This window comes from Patella vulgata, chromosome 8 (genome assembly GCF_932274485.2).
Source record: "Patella vulgata chromosome 8, xgPatVulg1.2, whole genome shotgun sequence".
NCBI lineage: Eukaryota > Metazoa > Mollusca > Gastropoda > Patellidae > Patella > Patella vulgata.
Genome location: NC_065886.2, coordinates 18,939,553 through 18,964,194, shown reverse-complemented (window position 1 = coordinate 18,964,194; position 24,642 = coordinate 18,939,553). Strand labels below are relative to the sequence as shown.

The 24,642-nt window shown below is 37.0% G+C and overlaps 1 protein-coding gene across 1 annotated transcript; it reads right to left on the bottom strand.

The window, feature by feature from the left end:
* Window positions 1–6: 6 nt before the first annotated feature.
* Window positions 7–23,789, bottom strand: LOC126829983 (glycine receptor subunit alpha-2). The gene is made up of 10 exons (XM_050560177.1): window positions 23,652–23,789; window positions 23,182–23,246; window positions 14,253–14,320; window positions 11,963–12,189; window positions 10,395–10,477; window positions 5,332–5,463; window positions 4,244–4,473; window positions 3,762–3,920; window positions 3,191–3,286; window positions 7–2,445 (listed from the first exon to the last, which is right to left on the bottom strand). Exons 1-10 carry the CDS (start codon window positions 23,738–23,740, stop codon window positions 2,254–2,256), a joined length of 1,341 nt encoding a protein of 446 aa, XP_050416134.1. The 5' UTR covers window positions 23,741–23,789; the 3' UTR covers window positions 7–2,253.
* Window positions 23,790–24,642: the final 853 nt, after the last annotated feature.

The following is a 24,642-nucleotide window of genomic DNA, read 5'->3' as shown; positions in this document are numbered from 1 at the left end:
ACCCGGTTACATTGGTAGTATTTATTTATATATTAAATAGAACTTCCAGAGATATCAAAGAACACCATGAACGTGTTATTATCGTATGTGTCATTTAATAGTATATATTGAGACAATATACTTTTAACACAGGTGTGGCACATGGACAAATACGACAAAGCTATTAGCAGTCATTCACGGCAAACCATATTCTAAATAAACAGCTGTTTATGGATTATCCAATTTAATATCTTTAAACTTGCTCTAACTTTTCCCAATATTTCCGTTGTGTTGAACGCTTTCTACCACAACTCGGGCAACATGTGGCAACGCCTGTTCAAAAGCCGTATGGTGTTCAATATGGAAATACTGAGATACACAAACTGGAAGTAGCATACCAGTAAACACCTAACTCAATATCCGCCTTACATTTCAATATAACCATCCTCTGAACTTTCATCCTTCCGGTGGAAAATCGTGAATATGGGTTCTGTTCACCAAAATCTTACAGAAAATGTAAATTCAAACCCTTTTCTTCAATTCTACAATAAAAAGTTAACGAAATTCGCCACGCAAAGGTGGTGGGGGAGGGAAAAGGAGATAAAAGACTATAAACAGGGTGACTTAATTCGTTATTAAGACATTAATAATGTCCCGAGTCCATATTTAAATTAGATGAAATATGCAGAAGCGTAAACAAAGGAGTCATCCAAAAATTCATATATACAAGTTTCATAATAGTCAAGTTCCATAAGCTAATGGTGCATGTACATCAATGTAAAACTTTTAAGGCCTAACTGGAAAACAAAGTCAAAAGTAAATCGACATTTGCATACTGGATTTTACATTAGCCGTTTTGGGTTCTTGGGTCATTTTCTGTTTACTTCGTTTCTTAAAAAAATCTCCCAAATTTGACCATTTTCTTCTTTTCACAGAATGATTGGGGTTCCAATCTGTACTTGATATTTTAAGTATGACACAATTTGGACAAAATTAATAAGCACCCACATTAGCTTTTTATACGCCCACATTGAAATGGGGTCGTATATTGTCGTCGCCCCTGTCCGTCCGTCGGTCCGGCGTCCACAATTGCTTGTGGACGCTCTAGAGGCTAAAGTTAATATCCGATTGACTTTGAATTTATATACAGTGTTTAAGGCCATGAGACGAAGAAGCCTATTGATTTTCAGCGATTTCCGATAATTACTGCCAGAGTTATGGCTCTTGATCACTTCAAAAATTTTTGTGGACGCTCTATAGGCGAAAGTCAATATCCGATTGACTTTAAATTTATACACAGTGTTTAAGGTCATGAGACTAAGAAGCCTCTTGATTTTCAGCGATTTCTGATAATTACTGCCAGAGTTATGGCTCTTGATCACTTCAAAAAAATCTTTTGGACTCTCTAGATGCCAAAGTTATTATATCCTATTGATTTTAAATTTATACACAGTGCTTAAGGTCATGAGACGAAGAATCCTATTGATTTTCAGCAATTTACGATAATTACTGCCAGAGTTATGGCCCTTGATCACTTTGAAAAATCTTGTGGACGCTCTAGAGTCTAAAGTTAATATCTGATTGACTTTAAATTTATACACAGTGTTTAAGGTCATGAGACGAAGAAAACTATTCATTTTCAGTGATTTTCGATATTTACTGCCAGAGTTATGGCCCTTGGTCACTTCAAAAAAACCTTGTGGATGCTCTAAAGGCTAAAGTTAATATCTCATTGACTTTAAATTTATACACAGTGTTTGAGGTCACGAGGCGAAGAATCCTATTGATTTTCAAAGATTTCTGATAATTACTGCCAAAGTTATGGCCCTTGATCACTTTGAAAAATCTTGTGGACGCTCTAGAGGCCAAAGTTAATATCCGATTGACTTCAGATTGATACACAGAGTTTAGGATCTTGAGACGAGCAAGTATATTGATTTTCAATGAATTTTTATGACTTGGAACAGCTAAATCCATGATACAGTATTAAAAGTTTTGTATACAAAACGTTAGCATGGGGCAGAACTTTATAAAAACCAAACAAATTCTAATGGTTTTCTGAGTTGTTGCTCTTAATCAGATTTTAGTGTATTATAAATGTTTCATTACCGAAAAAAGTAAAAATATGCGACAACTCTTGTTGACTGTCCGGACGATTTAGCTGCTGTGGGCGTATGTTTCGTTGCCTGGCAACCTATCTTTTCTCATAACGTTATTTGGCATTGCCTCCACGTGTCTTTTCTGGTCATGTCACTAATGTCATCGACTTTACAATCAACTGGTATGAATATCCTGATTCAGGATGACAGATGAAGAAAAATATATCCAGTAAAATAAATTGAATGAAATGAAACTTGTAGGAAAGATAATTCGTGAAAATATATCCAGTCCAGCACAAACGGTGAGCTTAGGGGTTTTGGTGTTGTCGGGTAGTGAAAAAAACGGTTCTTGATTTTCATACCTCATCTGCAAATATATATTTAAAAAATCACTTTATTTAACGTTTCTTGATCACTAAAGGACATATTAGAACACGCCGAGCGAAGCGAGTTTTAAACAAGGCTTTTCGAAATATTTCAACATTCCGGCGGAACCCCACCCAACGACCCCGTCATAGCCTTTACCTAAAACAATATAGAATAAAAAAAATTAACTTAACAAAAATATCGATACACACAAACTTCAGTTAAACAAGTTTCAATTTTCTTTCCATTCGAACAACTAGACGTTGATCCTGGCCAGGTTCTGTAGAAACTTGCTTTGCCAACACAAGGATCGATCCGACAACGTCTTGTTAATGAGGCAGCACCATACCTAGCCATCGCCCCTCCCCATCAGTGATCTTTTAAATAGCAAAACGCGGTTGCAAGTGTGTGTAATATTGGGCAACTGAGCAATTTCCAATTTACCGTAAGGGGTTATTATGCACTCCTTGTTTTAAAATTTCCTATGTTTCCTGGGCTCTTAACATAAACAAAAGTAAAAGACATTTATTACTTTGATAAAGGGGAAAATCCGGAATTCGACAATTTTCTATCTGCACAGAATTATTGGGTAGTAATTCCAAAATATTTGAAAGATCTAAGGCTTGATTGATATTTCGACTATCTGGCATGCTATCGGCAAACTAATTCTATACATTTTTTTATATTTTTTTCTTATTAGTTTTGAATTGGCCTGTAATTGGAGTATTAAGTTTTTAATTGTTTACCATTTTAACGCCGATTTTCCTTTTGATGGGTCCATCATTAACACAATACAGATTATTACTAACGGGTTCAGCACCAGTTTCTTCCACAACGGTTTCCTATTGAATTAAAGAAAATAATGTATGTGAAAATTCCATTCATAAAAAAAAGTATTTATAGTAGCATGTTTTAGACAAAGATCCTCGCAACAAATTGTTATTTTCCCGAACTTTTCCACTGAGGGTGGCTATGCAGGAAACTTTTGTGGGAGTACTTTATTTGTCATGGATGACCATTATTTCAAATCGAGAGAATAAAAGGCAGGTTCGAAGTTAAATATAATGTAAGTATTTACAAAAACAAATAATAAATCAATTATGAGATCAAACAAAAGTAATTAAGATGTAAGAGATACTTTGTCCCAAAAAGAATTGAAAAAAACCACATCCGGGTTCACAGTTTGGAGGTTGATTTTAGAAGAGGTTGCAATACTAACAAAGATCTTTTCTTTCTTGACTGTGTAGATCATGAGTTAGCCATTTATACAACCCCAACCCCCATGAGTCCAATATTCTAATAAATCCAATTACTCACTTTTTCAGTGGGCACCAAAGCGACCTCTTCATAAACCGGAGCCGTAAGATGGGTCCGTTGTGTACATGAATTTCTTCTAATCAGTACCTGAAGTACAGCATACTCCAGAAAGGCCGCAAATACAAATCCTAAACATACTACCATCCATATATCTATGGCCTAAAAATAAGAAATTGGCATATTTGTAAATGTATTTCCCAGCAAAGAGGGCAGTTTATCTGTGTTCTTGATAGTAAAATAGAACAGAATGCGACCTTTATTGGTACTTGTTAATTCGATACTTTGTATCATCTGAATACAGTAATGACATGCGGCGGAACTGCAGACTGTATGATATTACGGACAAAATATAGACATTTCACACAAACCAAGTTCTTGGGACTAACATTGTAACCAACAACGTGGGTTGCGCTCGTAACTTTAAATAGATGCTATACTCGTGACGCGTTAGACAACTCAGCCACAAAAGATTAGACTCCTACCTTTATATAAGAAACTTTAGGGAGTGATGCTACAGATGAAGTAGTTTGTGTGGTCATCGTCAAGATGGTCAGGATCCCCAATGAAGCCCTGGCTGTTACGGCGTCTTTACTCAACCAAAATGATATCCAAGAGATGATGACTATAAGTATACTTGGTATATATACATGAAGAATATAAAAACCTGGATTACGTGCCAGGTGAAAGTGTACACTTATACAGGTATGGTTAACTGTAAAAAAGAATAAAGTTTAATTTTAACATATAGTAGTATATGAATGAATGAAATGGTGTTTAACGCCATACTGCTCTCCACCGATTGGGCTAATGAAAACGGTCATACGGCATACAGTGTGCTATGAGAGAAATTTTACCCGGACAGCAACTAAATTCCAACTTTAATTCCAAAATTAAATGCTAAATTAATTTAACATTTTCCACTAAAGCTAAGCAAAACTAAGCAATTTCACTGGTCGAGGCTTTGGGACAAGATAACTTATGGAGCGTGATGACAAGGAGTAGGATCGCCCGTCCAACCTCGTGGGTTTTCTCCGGGTCCTCCGGTTTCCTCTCAATGCTAAAGATCCCTACGCGCAAGCGAATTATTGAAATAAAATTGAAACATGGTAGCCCCGAAATCACCTAGTTTGTGTCGAGTGGGCGTTAAACCCCATTTCTTTCTCTCTCTGCTTAGATAATCAGTTTGATTGTTCGATACTTTTCGAAAGCTAAATTGTGCACTTAATTAATTAATATGTGTCATCTATTTATTTTGGGGGAACATCAGTCTCACTGTTGGCTTGTTTGGTGGTTTTATTTTCATTGTCTGTAGAGATATGGTAATACAGTTGGCACTTGCATAATTAAGAATCGGGTCACAACACGTGGTATTATGTTATATTACCACTTATTCTAGTTCACTTCTCATATAACGTCTCTTGTGGCATATTATGTGAGCTCAGACGAATACGAAACGTAGGTTTACAGTTAAATTATTGCTTGACACTTTCAACCTTTTAACGCGTTATCGATCGTGATGACGTGTTTTTCAAAACCCTAGAGAAAGTGATTGGTCTAAAAGCACACTCACCTTCAAAAGTATTACTACACTCGCCGACTGTTGTATTTATAATTTCAAACTTTGGTAAAGTCTTTTTCACGTTTTTATTGTTGATGGGATTAGGACCCCATACAAACACCACATTACTTGTACTGTAGGAAACTGTAAAATAAAAGGCAGGAGATCAACAGGTCTGAAATGCCAATGGAGATGCATTTGGCATAATCCTTTTTCTTCGTCCAACTCTGAATACACGATAGAAAAGACGTACATGGCACTTTTACAATTGTTGCCAGGTTTTTGAATAGTCAATTAATAAATATAATAATACTATGCTGGAAAGTGGAGTTGATTTGTGGGTGGGGTGGGGTCTGAGGTCCTTTTTGTAGGCCTCTTTGTTTAAAAATATGATCAATCGACCGCGTACGGCGCAGCACATCTTCTTTCCTCAAACCAATAAACATTCGGATCTCTAGTTCACTGTCTTCAGGCTAGTTTTTAGAATTATTTGATTTATTTCCACATAAGCAAAGGATCCGGTGAGATTTCGATCGCCGGCTCTCTCCGGGATATATACTTGTAACGATAGTCCGTTATTAAAGCTTTTAACGTGGTCTACACCAAAATGGAAAAATAAAGTCAGGGATTGCCAACTCATGGCATGACATCAAGCAGTTAGGTCTTGGCAAATCTTGTACACTTAAACAAAATTAAAGACAGTGAAATTCCGACCACTTGCAATTACTCCGCGGACGACATAGCTATACCGCGAGCACTTTATTTTTAAGTACCAGTTGATTAAAGCTGGAGGGACAGTATGTTTAATACGGTTTTTAGCATGTAATTTTCCATCTTACAAATACAAGGGTTATTGGCCAATATTTCTGTTTTAGCTTTGTGTGTCTGCCAAAGAATGCAAACAAATGTGGCAAATGTTGCACGTATTGACATGATCCATTATATGCATTAAAGTAGTCTTAAGGCAGGGTCACACGTTTAGACAAATCCTAGCAAAAGTCGTATATAAAAAATGTCCTGCAAATGTCCCACAGTATTGAAATGAAATGAAAAGGGGTTTAACGTCCTATTTTTTCTGCAGGCACAGAATTGACACCATTCATTATTATTTAAGTAGTCTTAAGGCAGAATCACACTTTAAACAAGGCGTAGTAAAAGTCTTAAAGACTAAATCCTTTAGGTTAATATCTGTTTCGGTTCATAGTTAATTTAGCTATTCTGGGAAGAAGTATAGCCAGTTTGTAGGACAAATTATACATAAACAGTTCTTTTTCTATACATATATGTAATTCATGGGACAAACTATCTGTAACCTATGGGACAAGTAGATATAAAATATCTCTATAGTGTCTGACCAGGATAATTTGGTAGCAATTTTAAATCCTTAGTAGATTACTAGCTTTGACATCGAGTTTGATTGTGTGTTAATGTAACTGTTATGAATTTTATATCGTATAAAGCTAATTAGTGCTAGCTTAGTAAAAGTGTAATAATATTGTTAGACATTTACTGTTATGTTTGTCCCCAGTTACTGAATTATATAACATTTACAGTTTATGGTGTATTTTAATATGGATCTGATGGCCTTGTATACTTTTGTTATTAAAATAATTTGTATATATATAAAATCCCAAGACGTGAATCAACCCGTATTAAAATGTAACTTTATGGTATAAAGGCTAACGCTGCACATTGCCTGGGTTAAAAACAAACGATATCTAAACAGACGCGATATAGCATCGTTAACCCTACGTGATGAACATTTTTCTACCGCTGTGTTGAAATATTAGGTAGAATGCATACAGTAACACAACTACAGATACCTAATGCTAGTTAGTCGGAAAAATTATGTGGAATTACTTAAAATTATCGTTATTGCCATCAACCGCGGGAAGCAACAGCTCAAATGGAAAGACTGTTACTTATGAAAATATTTTTAATAATCTCTGTAAAGTCTCTTTATAATTTTATGTATATCTTTGGCTTGTTGGTTGGATCCGAGAGCCAATGAAGGTCTCAAGGACACAGCACCACTCCGCACCATAGACTACAGCACCACGGAAATCTACAGTATGGTCAAAAGACAGGTCAATTCAATCTGGGAATTAAATCTCGTTGAACTTGACACATACAGATTCCGGCTGGATGACAAGATCTATACAAAGACAACACTCAATCACCCTAGAAGAGATATATGTAGACTTATATCGATGCTAAGGGTGAAAGAGCGGCTGCGAGACTACAAACACCAAGTTATCATCTGTGAGTGCGGAGAAGAATGTACCACCAACCATGTCCTGGTAGACTGCGAGGTATACAAGGAGGAAAGAATGGACCTAGTGAGAACAATGGAGACTAACAACATACCATTCAACACTAAGAATCTACTCTTCCCGAGACCAGATTTGAAACTGCAAATCTTCGAACAAATCCACGCCCTAATGGACACAGTTGGACTAAGTAGAATAGTGAAGTAAGAGGGGGTCACGGCTAGACGGGCTCGGCATCTAAATACTAAACTACATAGAGGATTTATACCACACTGGCAGGATAGTGGAGTAAGGGGGAGTCACGACCAGACGGACTCGGCATCTAAACACTATTCCGCCAAAAACAGACACCAAACCTACAGAGTGGGATAGTGGAGTAAGGGGAGGTCACGATAAGACGGGCCTGGCACCTAAACACAAACCCCTCAAAGATGACATCTACCAAACTAGCAGGATAGTGGAGTAAGGGGGAGTTACGATCAGACGAACTCGGCACCTAAACACTATTCTGCAAATAAAACTGATACCAAGCCCAAAGAGTGGGATAGTGGAGTAAGGGGAGGCCACGACAAGACGGGCCTGGCACCTAAACACTAACCCCAAACGATGACTCTACCAATCCAGAAGCAGACGAAATAATCTACCAAACGATATGTTTTATATTAAATATAGGGAAGAACTTCCCACTAAACCAAATCCATGGCCTAATGCCAAATGGAAAGATTGCAAAATCATATTCTAAAAACAGGAATCAGCTTCGGCTCTCCTATGTCTTGTCTGCGATATCACTTATGTGGAAGCAGACGTTAAACACCAAGAACTACTACTACTACTACTACTGGATCCGAGAAAAAGGATGGGGGACTGCTATGTTCTGCCCTGTTCGATTGGAAGGTAGACAATCCATATCAACATCAGAAAGATCGGAGTTATCAAAAATCGTAAAATCGTTACATATTAATACGGTTCTTTCTCACAATCAATATGTTCAGTTCAGACTGCCCAGATCATAATTGAAGCCTCTGTGGTGATAACAAGATTTCATAACAAAGGGGAATAACTCTGGAAGTTATCTTCACTGTGAACGACAGGCCAACCAACTTCTGCCTAAAGCTTAACATTTGCATTGTATACTTTATTAAAGCAAAGGAAATTATCATTAGTTTTAAAATGACACAAACAGGGTGCTGGCACCCAATTCCAATCCATTAAGTGTAGAGCGTAGCTCTTGTCCAATTCTAATCGCAATTACACTCCATTGTAATCCAGTTCAAAACATGATTTTGACCTAAATCAAACATATTTTGACCCTTTGTATTTTTATGAAATGTTTTTAGAGACCATAGCTATAAAGCGATCCGCTTTGATTAATGAGAGATTATCGTGTTTTCGACAGAAGTCACATTTTTCCCGATATCTACGCCAACTAATACCATAAAACAATAAAAACCGTACTAGATACTTATCGTGGAAATCAATCACATTAATTTGATACCACGTGTTTTATAATTCAGTGTTATGAATACCTAACGATGTGTCCCCTGGGGGTTAATTAACTCGCCTGTTCCAATATTAAAATTTATCTCTACATGAAAATAATGGTATTTTTTCTGGCTTGACAAAAATTAAAGTATGGATCCGAAAGGTATTAGTAAGATGATAATACATAAAAACCAGAGAAATTCTATGCAGTCAACGACCAGATTCGACAATATGGAATATATTTCATGATCTGTTATTCTCAGTAACCATAACATTGGCTTTTCAACACGGACTTAGGCAAACAAAAACTATCCGATGGTAATGTTCAATCACACAGAAAAATCTAAATATTACACGATGGAATATATTTAATCCTCTCTATATAATATAGATAATATGTATCGTTTATCTGACAAACACAAATGCGTGTACACACATCGCTGGTTTGAGAGCAAGTTTCTTTCTTATCGCACACATACGATTCTCGTATGATTTTTCCTAAAAATATTATTCAGACAAAAGCATTCTTCTTTTGCAAATAACAAAGTAAGTTGACAAACAAGCTTCCTGTTGATATATAATTAAATTCATATTCAGATCCCCCACCCCACCCTTGTATTCATTCCCCACCGGCCACCACTCCCCAGAAATTCAAAAAAAAAAGTAACAACGATTAATGCCACGGAGAAACAATCAAGTACACGTTCGAAGGAAACACAATGATTAAAGCTGTCATATCTAAAGGCGTGTAGTCCGGATATTGATGCTTGGGTCGCTGGATATTGACTACGAAGGCTTCTCGAAAAAGGAAATGGTTATCGGTTGGTTTTTCCGTGACTTCAGGTTGAAGTCCTTTCAACGATATGATTTCTATACCCCCTTATGCACATTGTCTTTATCATTTGCTCGATAGTATCATAAACTGTGTAAAACACTGGTCTAAACTGTACAATATAGTATTATAAACTGTGTAATAGTTCTAACCCGGGGCCTGTTTCACGAAATTTTAACTAAGATAAAATCCAAATTTAAGTAATTTGATTGGATTATATTAGATCGATTTTAGTTCTTAGCCAATCAAAATTGAAGTATCTACTAAAATTGGATTTTATCTTTAGTTAGGATTTTGAGAAACAAGGCCCTGTATCATACACTGTGCAATATAGTATCATAAACTGTACACTATGTTATTGTTAATAATGTAATGTAATGTAGCATTGTAATCTGTGTAATATAGTATTTTTATTCGTGTAGCATGTTGCAACTATGTAGGATAATACTTTTTTATAAAAAAAAACCGTGAAACAAGGCGATTTTACTTACAACTTTGAAAATATAAGGAACATATTTGGGTATCTAAGGGATATTTTCTTAGGTCCATATAACAGGCGGCTGTCAGTGTGATTCTGAAAAATAGAAGCAGACACTATGATTATATTAAGGCAACTCGCATCAATCTAGATGGAAACTAAAGAAATAATTAGCCGTGTTAGCAACCCACACATTTTTAGTCATGTAGAATTATTCCCTTTAAATTTTTACCTATACAGACCTATATAAATATGCTGGGCAAAGTCGTGTAACTTTAATGTCTTAGACGTCATTTTATTTGAAAATGAATTCTTCAAGATTTAGTGTCTTATTTCGTTAGCCAATTCCTTATTTTCTTGGACCTAAACTTATATATATTTAGTTACGTCTCATCATTAAAAATGATATGAAATGAAGTGGAGTTTAAAGTCCCTCTTTTCTGCATCAATTGGGCTAATGTCGGAAATTTTGCCTGGACAGCGGCACTACGGCCTGCTCTTATTTCGAATTCCATCCGTCAGGGGCTCTTTTATGTGCACACTTACTTTTACACGGCATTTTTTTTTTATCCCATCTGAACAACTTTACAGGCCTTCCAAATTTAAAATAAAATGACGACATACAACAGAGTGCGTTGATTCAATTAAATTGTCTTTTTAGGGGTAAAATCACCATAACAATCATAGTATGTTAAAATATATTGCGCTATTGACCCTATACGCTATCGTATACATATTTTGGGGTCATATATTATTTAATGCTCGAAATATCGCCGTTTTAATAAATGTTTCGATTTAGAAAACGCCATGTGACTGCGATTCCTTTTACATACAGTTAGTACACTTTTAGTATTGCAATCCCTACAATTATAGCTAAAACGGTCTTATGACCGTTATCATGAAATTATTTCTCAAACACTAAGTAAAGCTTTAAAGCCTTTCTCAGACTGTTTGGTTGAAAATAAATTGTCAGTAACTTTGAAGCAATATTGGAAATAAACCAGTGTACATTGTGTAATTTTTGCTGGTTTTTATGGGTTATCATTAAAAAGCAGATTATTCAAGACATGAAATAAAACCAAGTACGAACAATCCAAACCATTAGACAAAATTCGAAGTCCTAAAAAAACGGTATAGGCAAAAAAGTGTAATAAGGCAAAATAGTGTAATCAGCATATGGACTGTTCACGGTGTACAAAATACACGACAAACAGTGGTAACAGGTGTCCGGAAGAGTAAGCTTACCCTGCCTGGCGCCACACCCGCCATAGCTGCATCCAAACTATTAGGCGAAATCTCGGTAAAATAGCGTGATTGGCCAATGGACTATCGGTATGCAAAATGCACCTTAACTCAGTCATTTCGTATTTTTTGTCATGGATGTATCTGTTTCTTTGAATAATATTATTAAAAAAATAAAATTTACATGTATACCATATGCATTGACGATGTGTGCATGTTTCTGAAGAACTATATAATTTTATACATGTACATAATTGCTGAAATGATAAGGAATTCGTGAATTTTTTGTGCCAAATTAAACCGGTTGTGGGTTAGTCCTTTAAACAATGTGTTATTTACCTGGCTTTGTAAACGACGCTGCCGTTACTGTGTAAATGTAACATTTTATTTGGTAATGTTAGTTCGTGAAAGTAGGCACTCTTTTCATTAGGTATATATAAATCAGGAACCCATATTCGATTCATCATTTTTGTGTCGAGTTCGAAAAATGGAGACTCGATCACTCCAGAAAAATCCAGCCTTGGATCTATCCATCTCTGTTCTATGATGACGTCAGTGACAAATTGCTGAAATTAAATGAGAATAAAATTGAACACGTAAACACAATTCGGTGTACTTTTATAATGTGATAGACACATTACCACAGTAGTGTTGCGAGTTAAACATACAGATCATGTCAACCGAATCCTTCATAAATAGATCTGATCAGTACGATTGTCATGGCAAACTCCAGACTTCTTGTCGCTGTAAGTAAAATGAGCTGAAAGGAGCAGTTCAGCCGGTGTAGATTTTTTTATATTTTATTCATTATGTAGTTTGAATTGTAGTTTCCGCAATGCACAACTTGAATTACAAACCATGGAATATAGACAATTAAAGTTCTCTTCATAACGCAACAGCTGGCCTGTTTACTGGTTATTTCAAATACCAAACTAGTTGCAGTACTTCGGATAATGCATCCATCATTGTAGCTATTTTGATACAAGCTAATGAATACAATTCTTAATATCTGTCCATTCCATTTCAAGCTTTGCATTCCAATCTGAAATCTATCTGATCACAAAAACGACAATTCATTACTTTTACCAGGTGGTAATTAACAATATTAAAGCCCCCCAAAAAACAACAGCCAATGTCAGATACAATTGGACAAAAATAAGAAGAAGTAGCGAAATCCATATAGAAAGTATATATATAAGTATATATCAACACCTTAAGTTAAGCTTATCGATTATAACAATTTTTGGACCAGGATGTCTTTGGTATGATGACCTTTTTTGTATGACGACCTTTTGGTATGACGGCAGTTTAATGTGTATGATCCGTATGTCTATGTTGTAGGTGCGACTACAAAAACGCTTATTTCATGTTGTTGAAATATATGTATACTAATAGGGTCATACTATTTTAAAATTATTTGAACATTAGGTCTATATTATAACAGATCTCGTCATATGTTTTATTTGTTACCGTTCTTGCAATTTTTTTAAAATAATACTTTAGATACTGCACCTGGAACTAAGTAAAAGATACGCCCCAATGATAAGACTCGTAGCCACAGAGTCGCAGATTTTAAAATGTGCAAGGAATGTCAACGGTTAACAAAATATGTTACGATCTACTTTATTTTAAGCGTGCCATTTCTATCGCATCTTGTCATGATATACGACTGGGTTTTTAGTTTTCACTTCTATAACTCAATTTAAGATATTTTTTAACAAATATATACCCTATTTTCAACAAATATATACGATATGTTCAATAAATATATACGATATTTTGATCAACACAAGATACACCCATGTTTTGCAAGAGATGGACAGAGAACAAGTTGAAAAAGCGATTTTTCGTACAATCAAGGGCCATAATCCAGGAAGTTACGATCCGACAGGCGTCGAAAACCGAAAGGAACCGGGATCCTTGGTGAATAAACATACATCAAAATCGGATAAAAAAATGTGATCTCGAAATGGCCCAAATGCTAAAAACGTGGTATTTTTTGTACAATAAGGGGCATTAACCCACAAAGGTATGGTTCGATACATGCCAATATCGAAAGGAACCTAGATCTTTGGGATATAAACCTATAGTTTTTAAAGTTTCGTCAAAATCGGATACCAATTCTGACCTGTAGAGGGTGCACATTAAATGTGGACAAAGTTAATCGGAATTGTTTTGTTCAAAAAAGTGTTTTTGAAAGAGTACCTGGAGCTACCACATTTCATATTTTCCGGGGTTGGGGGGGGGGGGGGGTGATGGCAGAATGGTTAGCACGTGCGCGCTGTATCATAAGGTCTGTCGTTGAGTCAACTGGCGTGGTTTCGATTGCCTGCCCAATCTCGTAGGTTTTCTCCGGGTCCTCCGGTTTCATCCCAATGCTAAAGACCCCTACGCCTGAGCGAATTATTGAAACAAAATTGAACCATATGTTAGTCCCGAAATGACCAGGTTTGTGGCGAATGGACGTTAAATCTCATTTCTCTCTTTCTCTCATATTTTCCGAGGATATTTGTCTTTAAGTCTCGATTATTGTGCTTTCAAATGTGAGTAAAACAGAATAATTGATGTAGTCACGGTCTTTCAGTGTAACAATTGTTCTCTACATAATATGATTGATAGATATATTTACCATATCTGTCTCACTGATTGAATGAAAACTTTCTATAAACAACTTCATTGTTACATTACACGGCTGGTCTGAAATATAAATATAGTATTTATTTACATAATTATTCACTAACTGGTCAATAAAATCTCGTATTATTGAGGCCATGGTCTCGTATCATGAAGGTCATAGTAAAGTGGCACCATCTTGTTAGTGTAAACATATTATTTTCCAACACTGAACATTGGCCCTTCCCTCCGGCTCCCCCTACCCAAATTCAGGTGTGGTCACAAGATGGCGTCACTTTATTTGTCCAATAAAGGGCGTGAAAAAACGTTTCAGCACTTCCAACTCCACGACCACGATTCTTTTCTGTTTGTGATCTCTGGATAGACCACAAGTAGACACTTGAACGGGTGCTAGTACGATCCACTAAATGGCCCTTAAGAATATGACGTTATTCAAGATCACCTCAAACATAAATTAAATGTGCATAACGTTGATATTTTGACAGAACTAGTGTTGAATGTAGCATTTACTTATAAAATAATAATTTATCAGAAATCTTTATTTGAGATGATCAACTATAAACCGACAGAGGTCATAATCTGTAGATTGAAAATATATTCGAACTTGTCAATCCGCGGTCATGTCGAAGAGTGGGAAACAATTCCCTTTCACCCTCTTACTGTAAATCGGATGGGTGTAGTCTATGGTTTGATCATTGGGGTTTTACACAATCCTACTGTAAACCGGATGGGTGTATAGTCTATAATGAGATCGCTGTGGTTTTAAATAATCCTAATGTAAATCGGATGGATGTAGTCTATAATGAAATCACTGGGGTTTTACATAATCCTACTGGAAATCGGATGAGTGTAGTCTGTGGTTCGATCACTGGTGTTTTATACAATCCTACTGTAAACGGGATGGGTAGTAGTCTATAATATGATCACTGGGTTTTACATCCACTCGACAAAGGTACGATGTAACAAGAGACGACTTTTTTTATTTGGGGGAATATTTGACAGGGAAATCAATTTCAAGAAACCTGGCATAACACTTTTATTGGTAAGAGTTTTAGAATTTAAATCCCCAGTGACCCAGACAATAGTTAAATAAACCCTAAAGATTGATGAAACCGGGAAGAAAAATCAATTGATGAATTGAAATTTTCAAATACAGGATTTTCAATTATATACACATAGAATAATACCATGAAAGCTGTGGTAACATCACTTGAGATCACTTGATTAATAACTCTCACGGCCACTCTGCTTTACTTTGAAGGGTTTGGACATTTTCCCAACCTAATAGTAATTATGTTTAATAATATTGTCTGGACATAGGGTATAGTATTATATTAAAACTTGTTTTTTTAGAAGAGTTTATACGCCTAGAATCATTGTCCCTAGAGAGCTAAGCTTTAACTCCCCAATTGGGGGATACACAGCATGGTTTTATGGCATGGGTACTATAGCGTAATTACTCAGTAATGTTTCGGAATTCGTCTGCAGAAAACCACGCCATGGCCGGTTTACAGTGCCTGGGAAATGCAGACAAAAAGTTGAAAGGTCCGGAGAAGATATTATCACGCGAATTCTATCGAGATATATGTTGTAAGTCTTTCGCACTGTCAGCCAATCTAATGAATACTTCGGGCTCAATCATTATGGTAATCTGTTGTCGGAAAAACGTGGCCGTATTATCCAGTTGTGCTTATATTGTCCCTTGAACGCTGTGCGTCGACTGTAGTGGAATTATTGTTGATTTGGTGTTGATCATTCTTCCGGAAGTTCCCCCATTACCGCTTCCATACATCGTCCAGAAGAATTTCATGCCTTCTGTCTGCTAGTCGTTAGAGTTCGTCGCACAGCCATACAAAAGCGATATCTGTTTGGACGATTCCTTTTTCGTTTTAACACTTGATCTTGTTAATTCAATCAGATGCAGTTAAGTCAATCAGTCAATCTTATAGTCGTAAGGAGAAGCTTGCATAATTTGTTCATTCATTTGTTTTGTCATCAAAGAGATTATAATTAATAGCGTCCTCTTTGCAGTTGCTTAGTAAAATATGTGTTTGTTCCAATATGCGGGTTTACTACGTGTCGGCAGTGACAGCCTGTTACCATCACCTCAAATACTCTTGACAACGATTTCTCCTTTCGAATGCTCTGCAAGACGTCTCTCTGTGTAAAAATCTAACACGCCATTGGGATGATTCATTACATATGTGTTCTTGAAGTCCCTCCGTTCTTCATACTACTGACTGCATTTTTCACTACGAGATACAAACAGTCTATTTTGGCCGGGGTGGGGGTGTGGGGATACACAGTATAGTCTTTTATCATGGATACGTATATTCCATAGACTTTGCCATGTCAGGATTTATTTCATAACATTAATTATTACCGAGTAAGGCTCCGGAAAAAAATGTCGATTCGAACGGTTGTAAATACCGAAATTTCATGTTTGGAATTCGTTTGCAGAAAACCACATCAAGATCGAGTACCTGGAAAATAAAAGGTTTATCGTCAGCGATCGTGGTTAAAAAAAGGTGGTTCCGTCGGGCAACGATAAACATGAGTATTTTTGCGGGTAGTAGCGGTGCTAACGCGAAACTCATGTGCAATGTTGTACCATACAGAGAAAAATTCATATCTTGAGGAGAGAGAGAGAGAGAGATGGGGTTTAACGTCCACTCGACATAAACTAGGTCATTTCGGGACTAACACATGGTTCAATTTTATTTCAATAATTCGCTTGCGCTTAGGGGTCTTTAGCAGTGGGAGGAAACCGGAGAACCCGGAGAAAACCCACGAGGTTGGACAGGCGACCCTACTCTTTGTCACGTACAACCGGGAAATCGAAACCCCTCCAGTTGACTCAATGACAGACCGTATGATACAGCGTACGCGTGCTAACCATTCGGCCATCCCCCCCCCCCCCCAATATCTTGAGGAAACTATTGTGACATTTGCGCGCCGGCTTTATAAGGCTAAGCAACCCATTTGGCATTTAATTGCGGCAATCGATTTTTCTTTTTTGTACAAGTAAACGTTATTATTATGATGAGCGATTTTTATCTAAACTATTGTTATTGGTTTATTTCCAAATGGCAGTTGAAACACCTAATAATTTGCCATGCACTTACAATAATTAAATATCTTCAATGTCTGTTTATCGTCAGAATTATCGGAAAATGCAAATAGTATAATCTATATATACTAAGCAGCAAAAGAAACGTCAGGTTGGTATGTTACTCTGAATAGACGCATTGCATACAACTTGCCAAATGTTTTTATTGTATATTTGTGACCACATCTCCAACTGTACCTGAGCAATAAGGCTCCTTCCCAAACAGAGATTTGAACCCAGGAAATGTTCTCAAAAACGCAACCTGACTTCTGAGATGGTAATGTGTTCTCCATGATTTCCATGTAACTCATGCTGCACGTGCTGTTCACCGGGACTAGTCCTATAAAATGCAACCCCATACCTGGTTGAATCATTCACATTACAACGTCAGCAGTATGCCACGACTCACGACAGCTCAGAGGAACCAGGCGCTTGGAAGACTCGACGCTGGCCACACTGCACAAGCCGTTGTCAATCACTTCCAGGTCAATGTTCGGACCATCTACAAGCTTCAGCAACGCTTTCGGGCCACCAACACCACGGATGATCGCCCCCGAACTGGTAGACCAAGGGTTACCACAAGGCGACAAGTGTAGCACCATGAGTCTTTTGTCTGACGTGGAGAGCAGACTACACAAACCGGTCGCCACATCCTACGTAGACCCATGCATCTTTTCTTACTATATATTTCTGTAGCCTTGTGATCGTCTAGAATTTGTCTCTAACTGTCTTTACTTCTGCTTCACGTTGTGTTTACTTCTTACTGGTTTTCTTACTGTTTTCTTAAGACGTTTGTCTTACCAGGAATAACAATGCAACAGTTCGCTTCTACATTATATAGCATAGCCGAATACATATGGATACAAGCATAAAAGATAACAATACTAGCTAAAACCATTTCTCAACTGTCTTTACTTCTGCTTCACGTTGTGTTTACTTCTTACTGGTTTTCTTACTGTTTTCTTAAGACGTTTGTCTTACCAGGAATAACAATGCAACAGTTCGCTTCTACATTATATAGCATAGCCGAATACATATGGATACAAGCATAAAAGATAACAATACTAGCTAAAACCATTTCTCAACCCTATCCAGCCTCGTGGCTGTCTAGGAACTCAGATGGAACCTATCTGGAATCTAATGGTAGTCTGTCTTACAAAGTTCCACGATTTCTCTTATAACCATATGAATATCACGCACAATCAAGTGTGATCATGGCCCTGAACTTGTGTAATTAACGATATGATTGGTTACTTTAAGCTAAATGATCCAATTAGAATAATTTTACTCACGTGTAATCTCGGGGTATTTTATAGCCACATGTTATGGCTAAATAACTCTTTTTTATATAACAATATGTCATTTATACCATAAGTTGATTTAGTACACACTACACATGTGAATATGTTTGAAATTACTAACTTGCCAAAGATATTAATTAATGAAATATAAAGCCATCTTATTTCTCCATTCCTTGTCTATAAATTTAAAAACAATGTCGCAACGACGATAGTGCTACACAAGACCGCCATGTTGTGCGACAGCACGTGCAGAATCCCTTCACACAGGCACGCCAAACAGTGGGAATACACGGAAGACCCATCAGTACCGATAAAGTGCGTCGACATCTCACCATAGAGAACATCCATTGCCGTAGACCTTACCGTATACTATAGTGCCTTATACTGTAGAGGTTACCTAAGTTCTGTAAAGATGTTCTGGTTAATGTATTGAAGTCGTTAACTGGTACCAGTGACAACGAGAACTAGGTTAACAAGGATAAGTCTGGTAGTTTAAAATCGGGCAATGACATCATAGTCTGATAATCCAAATATGGTAATCCCTCACGTTAGAAACGTGGTTAGCCGCCCTCCTAGGTGCCCATAAAAGTACACTGTGTTGAAATCCAGGGTAGCATCTGTGCAGCTGACCAATCTGATAAAGGAACTACCTGGTCAATTTCCCGGGGCTCAATACTGACTCATGCACGTATCATCTTTATATAAGAACGAGCGAGTTACATTTCACTTCAGATATCATTGATACCCACAGCCTCCTAGGCCGAGAGGCTGGGAAACAAACATCATTCGGACATCATTTAGATACCACTTGGATTAGACCATCCCGTTAAGTCGTAGGAGAGCCATATGACGTTGAGGGGTACCGTCAGTAAACTTGTCCTACGAAATGGTGGGGTAATGAGAATGATGTTAATCGTAATCTAGTAAACACAAGCTGGGGAAAGAGAACTTATATTTAGCTTATATTTAATGTCATAGATGTGTGTGTAGTTTCCTGTATTATGGATGTTATAAAGATATAAAAACATAGTTAACGTCAAAAGTGTGTTCCACAGTCAATTGATCGCAGCGTCAAGTCAAAGAAAGCCCTAGACGATAGTGTCACCCTAGTATCACGGACCGTATCACAAAGTGGAAGTAATTCATAATTCATCTATTTAACGACACACCGTAGTGTCACAGTCGTGGACCGATCCTCACCCCTCGCCATCGACGTGAACATCTACGGTTTGCCCAACAACACCAGAACTGGCGACACAGGCAATGGAGAACTGATCTGTTCACAGATGAGAGTCGGTATTGCGTATCAAATGCAGATGGCAGGACCAGAATACGGCGTCGACGTGGCCAGATTCATGTGGAGGTCCAAGCATAATGGTTTGAGGTGGAATCGGACTGAACCAGAGAGTGGGTCCTGTGGGGTTCCAAAATCTTGGTCCAGGGAGAGGAGGCGGTATCACAGCAGTGCGATACATCAAACCCCACGTCATACCACATTTCGCACGTCATCGAAACAACGTTTTCCAGCATGACAATGTCCCATGCCCACCCCGCCAGAGTTACTCGGGACTTTCTACAGCAGAACAGTGTCAACGTTATGCACTGACCAGCCCTTAGTCAGAACTTAAACCCGATTGAACATTTTTGGGATGAAATTCAGAGGAGACTTAATAACATCGTACCGAGACCAAAGATAGCCGATGGATTGCGCCAGGCTTTTCTGAGAGTGGGGTTCCAGGTGCCAATGGCGTTCATCAGTCGTCTGGTCCACTCCATGCACAGACGCTGCGCTGCTGTTATTGACACTCGCGGTGGACACACCAGATAGATACTGATGTATAGACAGTGTACAGACTCTAAACCTTCTCGTAATGTCTTGGAATTGTGATGAATTAATCACTAATGCGTCAACATTTTGTTCACAAAAAAGTGCTTTGATCCATTTAGTAAGTCGTTTTTTAGAATGATTTGATTAAAGTGCCTCTCTGATTTTGAAATCGTACTGACGTTTTTTTTTTTGTTTTTTGGGTTTTTTTTTTTGCTGTTTAGTACATGTATAACTTAGTTTTAAAATAATAACAAAACAATTGATAGTCAATAAACATTTTAAATCTCAACAATATATATAGCTTAATGAAATAATGGTCTACATATCTTACTGAAATAATGGGAGATTCCAATTCTCTTCTATAAAGCACGGCCTAAAACAAGATTGCCAAATCTTCAGCACTGGGATTTTCCAAGAATAACATATTACGAACTTTTCCGATCTCTCCCCTGGTAAACACCGAAGCCATAAATTATGCGATTTGTCCGACGAGGACTTAATGTATGTAGAGCCCCCCCCCCCCCGGCTCCTTTACTGAGACCAAGTAAGCGATGTTATAGCCCCTATTGCAATAACAACCCCTATTGTAATAAATGTAATAATTGTAATATAATTTTACTTAACCCTTATTGTAATAAATGTAATAATTGTAATAAAATTTCTCTTAATCCCTTATGCAATACTACCCCCTATTGTAATATTTGTAATTAATGTATTTTACCATGCACATATTAAAATCGACATCTAATTTTAAAATGGATCACCATTTCCGCATGATATAGGAGTACAGGTATGCCTTTATACAGCATAGCATATTATGAAACAACAAGAGTTTGGAGAAAAATTAAAATGGAATGTCAGCACCCATTGTAATCATTAATATTTAAATAAACGTGAAGCATGTTCTCTGAAAAATCTGTCGTCTGAGGATTTTGGTCATATTTTCCGTGTGCATATCAGATAAAATAATCCTACAGAACTTTATTTCCACTTTATTTGGGACAAGTGCGTTCTTTTAGTAACATAACTTTATTTCCACTCTATTTGGGACAAGTGCGTTCTTTTAGTAACAGAACTTTATTTCCACTCTATTTGGGAAAAGTGCGTTCCTTTAGTAACAGAACTTTATTTCCACTTTATTTGGGGCTTTTTAATGACGTTGAGTTATTAAAGACCATACGTGATCTCACTTAAGCATTAGTTAGTATTGTGCAAGTTTATCTTTTATAACCAAATTAAGTGAATAAAAAATTAACTTCATAATTCAATTCAATGTTTATCGACTGTATTTTAATAATTGCGTTTACATCCATTTATGAGTTAGGCAACATCTGTTTTCATAAAGTAATAAAATTAATTTTTATCAACAGGAATTGATGATCTATTATGAGAATGTATAAGTCAAGGCGTTAATGTTTATCATGTAATGTCCTCAAAAGGAGCGGGTGTCCAGCCTTCCCTTGAAAGCGTACCTGCCAGGGGACCAGGTACTTTCGGGGAATTTGTCTTTTTCCGGCAGATGGGTAAAGTGAAAAAAGAAAATAATTATTTCGTCTAGATGGCAAAATAAACTGCCCGAAATCTAATAAAACGCTAATTTTACTTTATTTTTTAATTGAATACCACGAAATTGTAATTGAATTGACATTTTTCGGTCATTGTTTGTTATTTGTGAATGCAGCTGGCATAGTCTAATTGGATGGTTGGAATTCAGGTCGGCATAGAGTGGACAACTCAAATTTTCCAAATTATCTTGGGCGTCCCTATATGGTAATTTCCGCTCCTTCGCCTCTCGCAATCGTCCATCCCGTACGCCTACGGTCAACGTCATTGTCCTAGTGCGTTGACTTTAAACAATGTTGTTTACTTGTTAAATATGTTTGATATGATAAATTTATATGTCAGAAATGGCATGTAATGCGTCGAATGTCAAATGTTTTACTGTCCAGTGTTGTTCATTTCTTATCTGCTTTTCACACATAAAATTCCTCTGGGACATTTCAATCAACATAACAGTTGCCTTTGTCATTTCTCCTTTATGCTTTTACGTACATTTGACATTCAAAGGATGGATTTAGCGTGACAAGGGATATGACTAAACAAACATAGGTGGATAAGAAATTAGGTCAATGAGCGCATGGGGCATCCAAACTTTCAAAAAATGAAAGGCGCAATATCTTAACATTCATTTTACGATATCGGCGAGTTTCTTTTGTCGTAGTGGCGACTTGTTTTGAAAGTAGAGTATCGCCGGCAAGCCAGTGCAATGAAAAAGTTATCGATCGTCACGTGTTTTGTCGTGTTGACTTGCCGTTGACTTCCGCTTTACGTCCGGAACATGACGTTTTAAATGGACGCTTTCAGCCACCATATTAGCCAGAAAAACGTTTAACGTTGGATTTTGACTTGTAATTATCGGCATTTAACTTTTAACATCTAATCACCGGAAAGGCATATTAGCCGATCATTTAGAGTAGCTAAGTCTCTAAATCATTATCATCCATAGTCTTCGACATCGAAAAACACGAATTATTTGTCAGTTAAAATCAACATTGATGTTATGATCTTACCGGGGAAGGATGGCCTTCTAATATCCAATATTTAAGAAAAAATAAACATTTTACCATTGTACACGAATCGTATAAAATAATTTGGTGCTGTAAAAGTGCAAAGAAGAAAATGTTACCTGATTCGTAGTTGGGCGGAATCTGGTAATCATAATCATAGAGTAAGGCCTTCAGAAAATCAGCCCTGAAATACAAATATGATTACTAAAATAATGAGATTGTTCTCAGATTATTATTATTTATTTGCACCCAATTTAGCATTAAAAAACTGTCGTTTTTCTTTAAAGCATAGGCCTACCCCTATGTTGCCCGCATGATACACCAAGAAGATTATATCGGTGGTAATTTGTACCTTTTGCGTCCTTGCCCAGCCCCCGATTGCTCTATGTTGCTACATCCAGAAATACTACCCCTCAACTTCTTCAAAACTAACTCGAGCACAGGTCGAAATATGTTACGGGAAAACAGCCAAAGGTAGTCTGGCAGGAATTTTTATTTAACCACAATCCATGATCCAGATTTGCAATATTTTCATCAATTTCAGTAAATCAAATTCATGTAGGCCTATACATAAGTAACATAAACTTACTTTCTCTTAACCCTATTAGCTGCATTGGTTAAATCCCACCACATAAACGATAACAATATTGCACAACAAAAATAAAATCTACAAGCCATTACGTGAACCGTCGTGTGTTCGACAACTGCAGTCTCTGATCATATAGCTCTCATATTTGCTCAATAGAGACTGTTATATGTATTTAAATATACCGTGAAACAGGTAAATTGATTTTGTTATAAACTGTAGGTCATCAGTATGAAATTTCTATTCAAATGTAAATAGCTGTTTTATTGTATTTTAGGTATTATAACGGTTTCTTGGTTCTGATACAGCGCTGAGCTGTGAAATCAATCACAGCAGCTAAACAGTGAAACAAGACTACGACATCTGTAGACGTCGATAATTTTCTCAACTAACAAAGACAAAACAGACTAAAAATGTGACGTTTTGAGATATTTGTTGACCGGGAAATCAACAGAAATAATGTTTCTGTCGAATACCACCACAACCTATTTCAGATGTATATACTTAGTTAAATATGCACTGCGTCGCATCACTTTATATCATAATTTCTATGGTGCTTAGATAAGCGTAGTAATTTGTTAGTGTGTATGTTCAGTGATGTAAGGTCAAGTATACAAATGTATATTGTAAAACAGGAAATTAATGCGCCACGAAATGAAATGGGGTTTAACGTCCTACTGTTCTGCTCCGACTGGGCTGATGGAGACGGGCCATGAAATGAATACGACCACTGTTCGGTTATTATATAGACTGCAACCCATCTGCCCAACAAAACATGACACAACAGACAACAGTATATGAGCAGATAACAGACATCGAAATTTTCATTTAACATGAATTTAACATGCTACAGGACACCTCTCTCATTTCGACGTGGGAGCCACGGTGGCTAAGTCAGTAAGACGCTGGCTCGCTAGCTTTGAGGTCGCGTGTTCGGTTTCTGCATTGGCCTAGAATGTTCATCGGGATTTTCCGACGTGGTGCAGGACGGAGG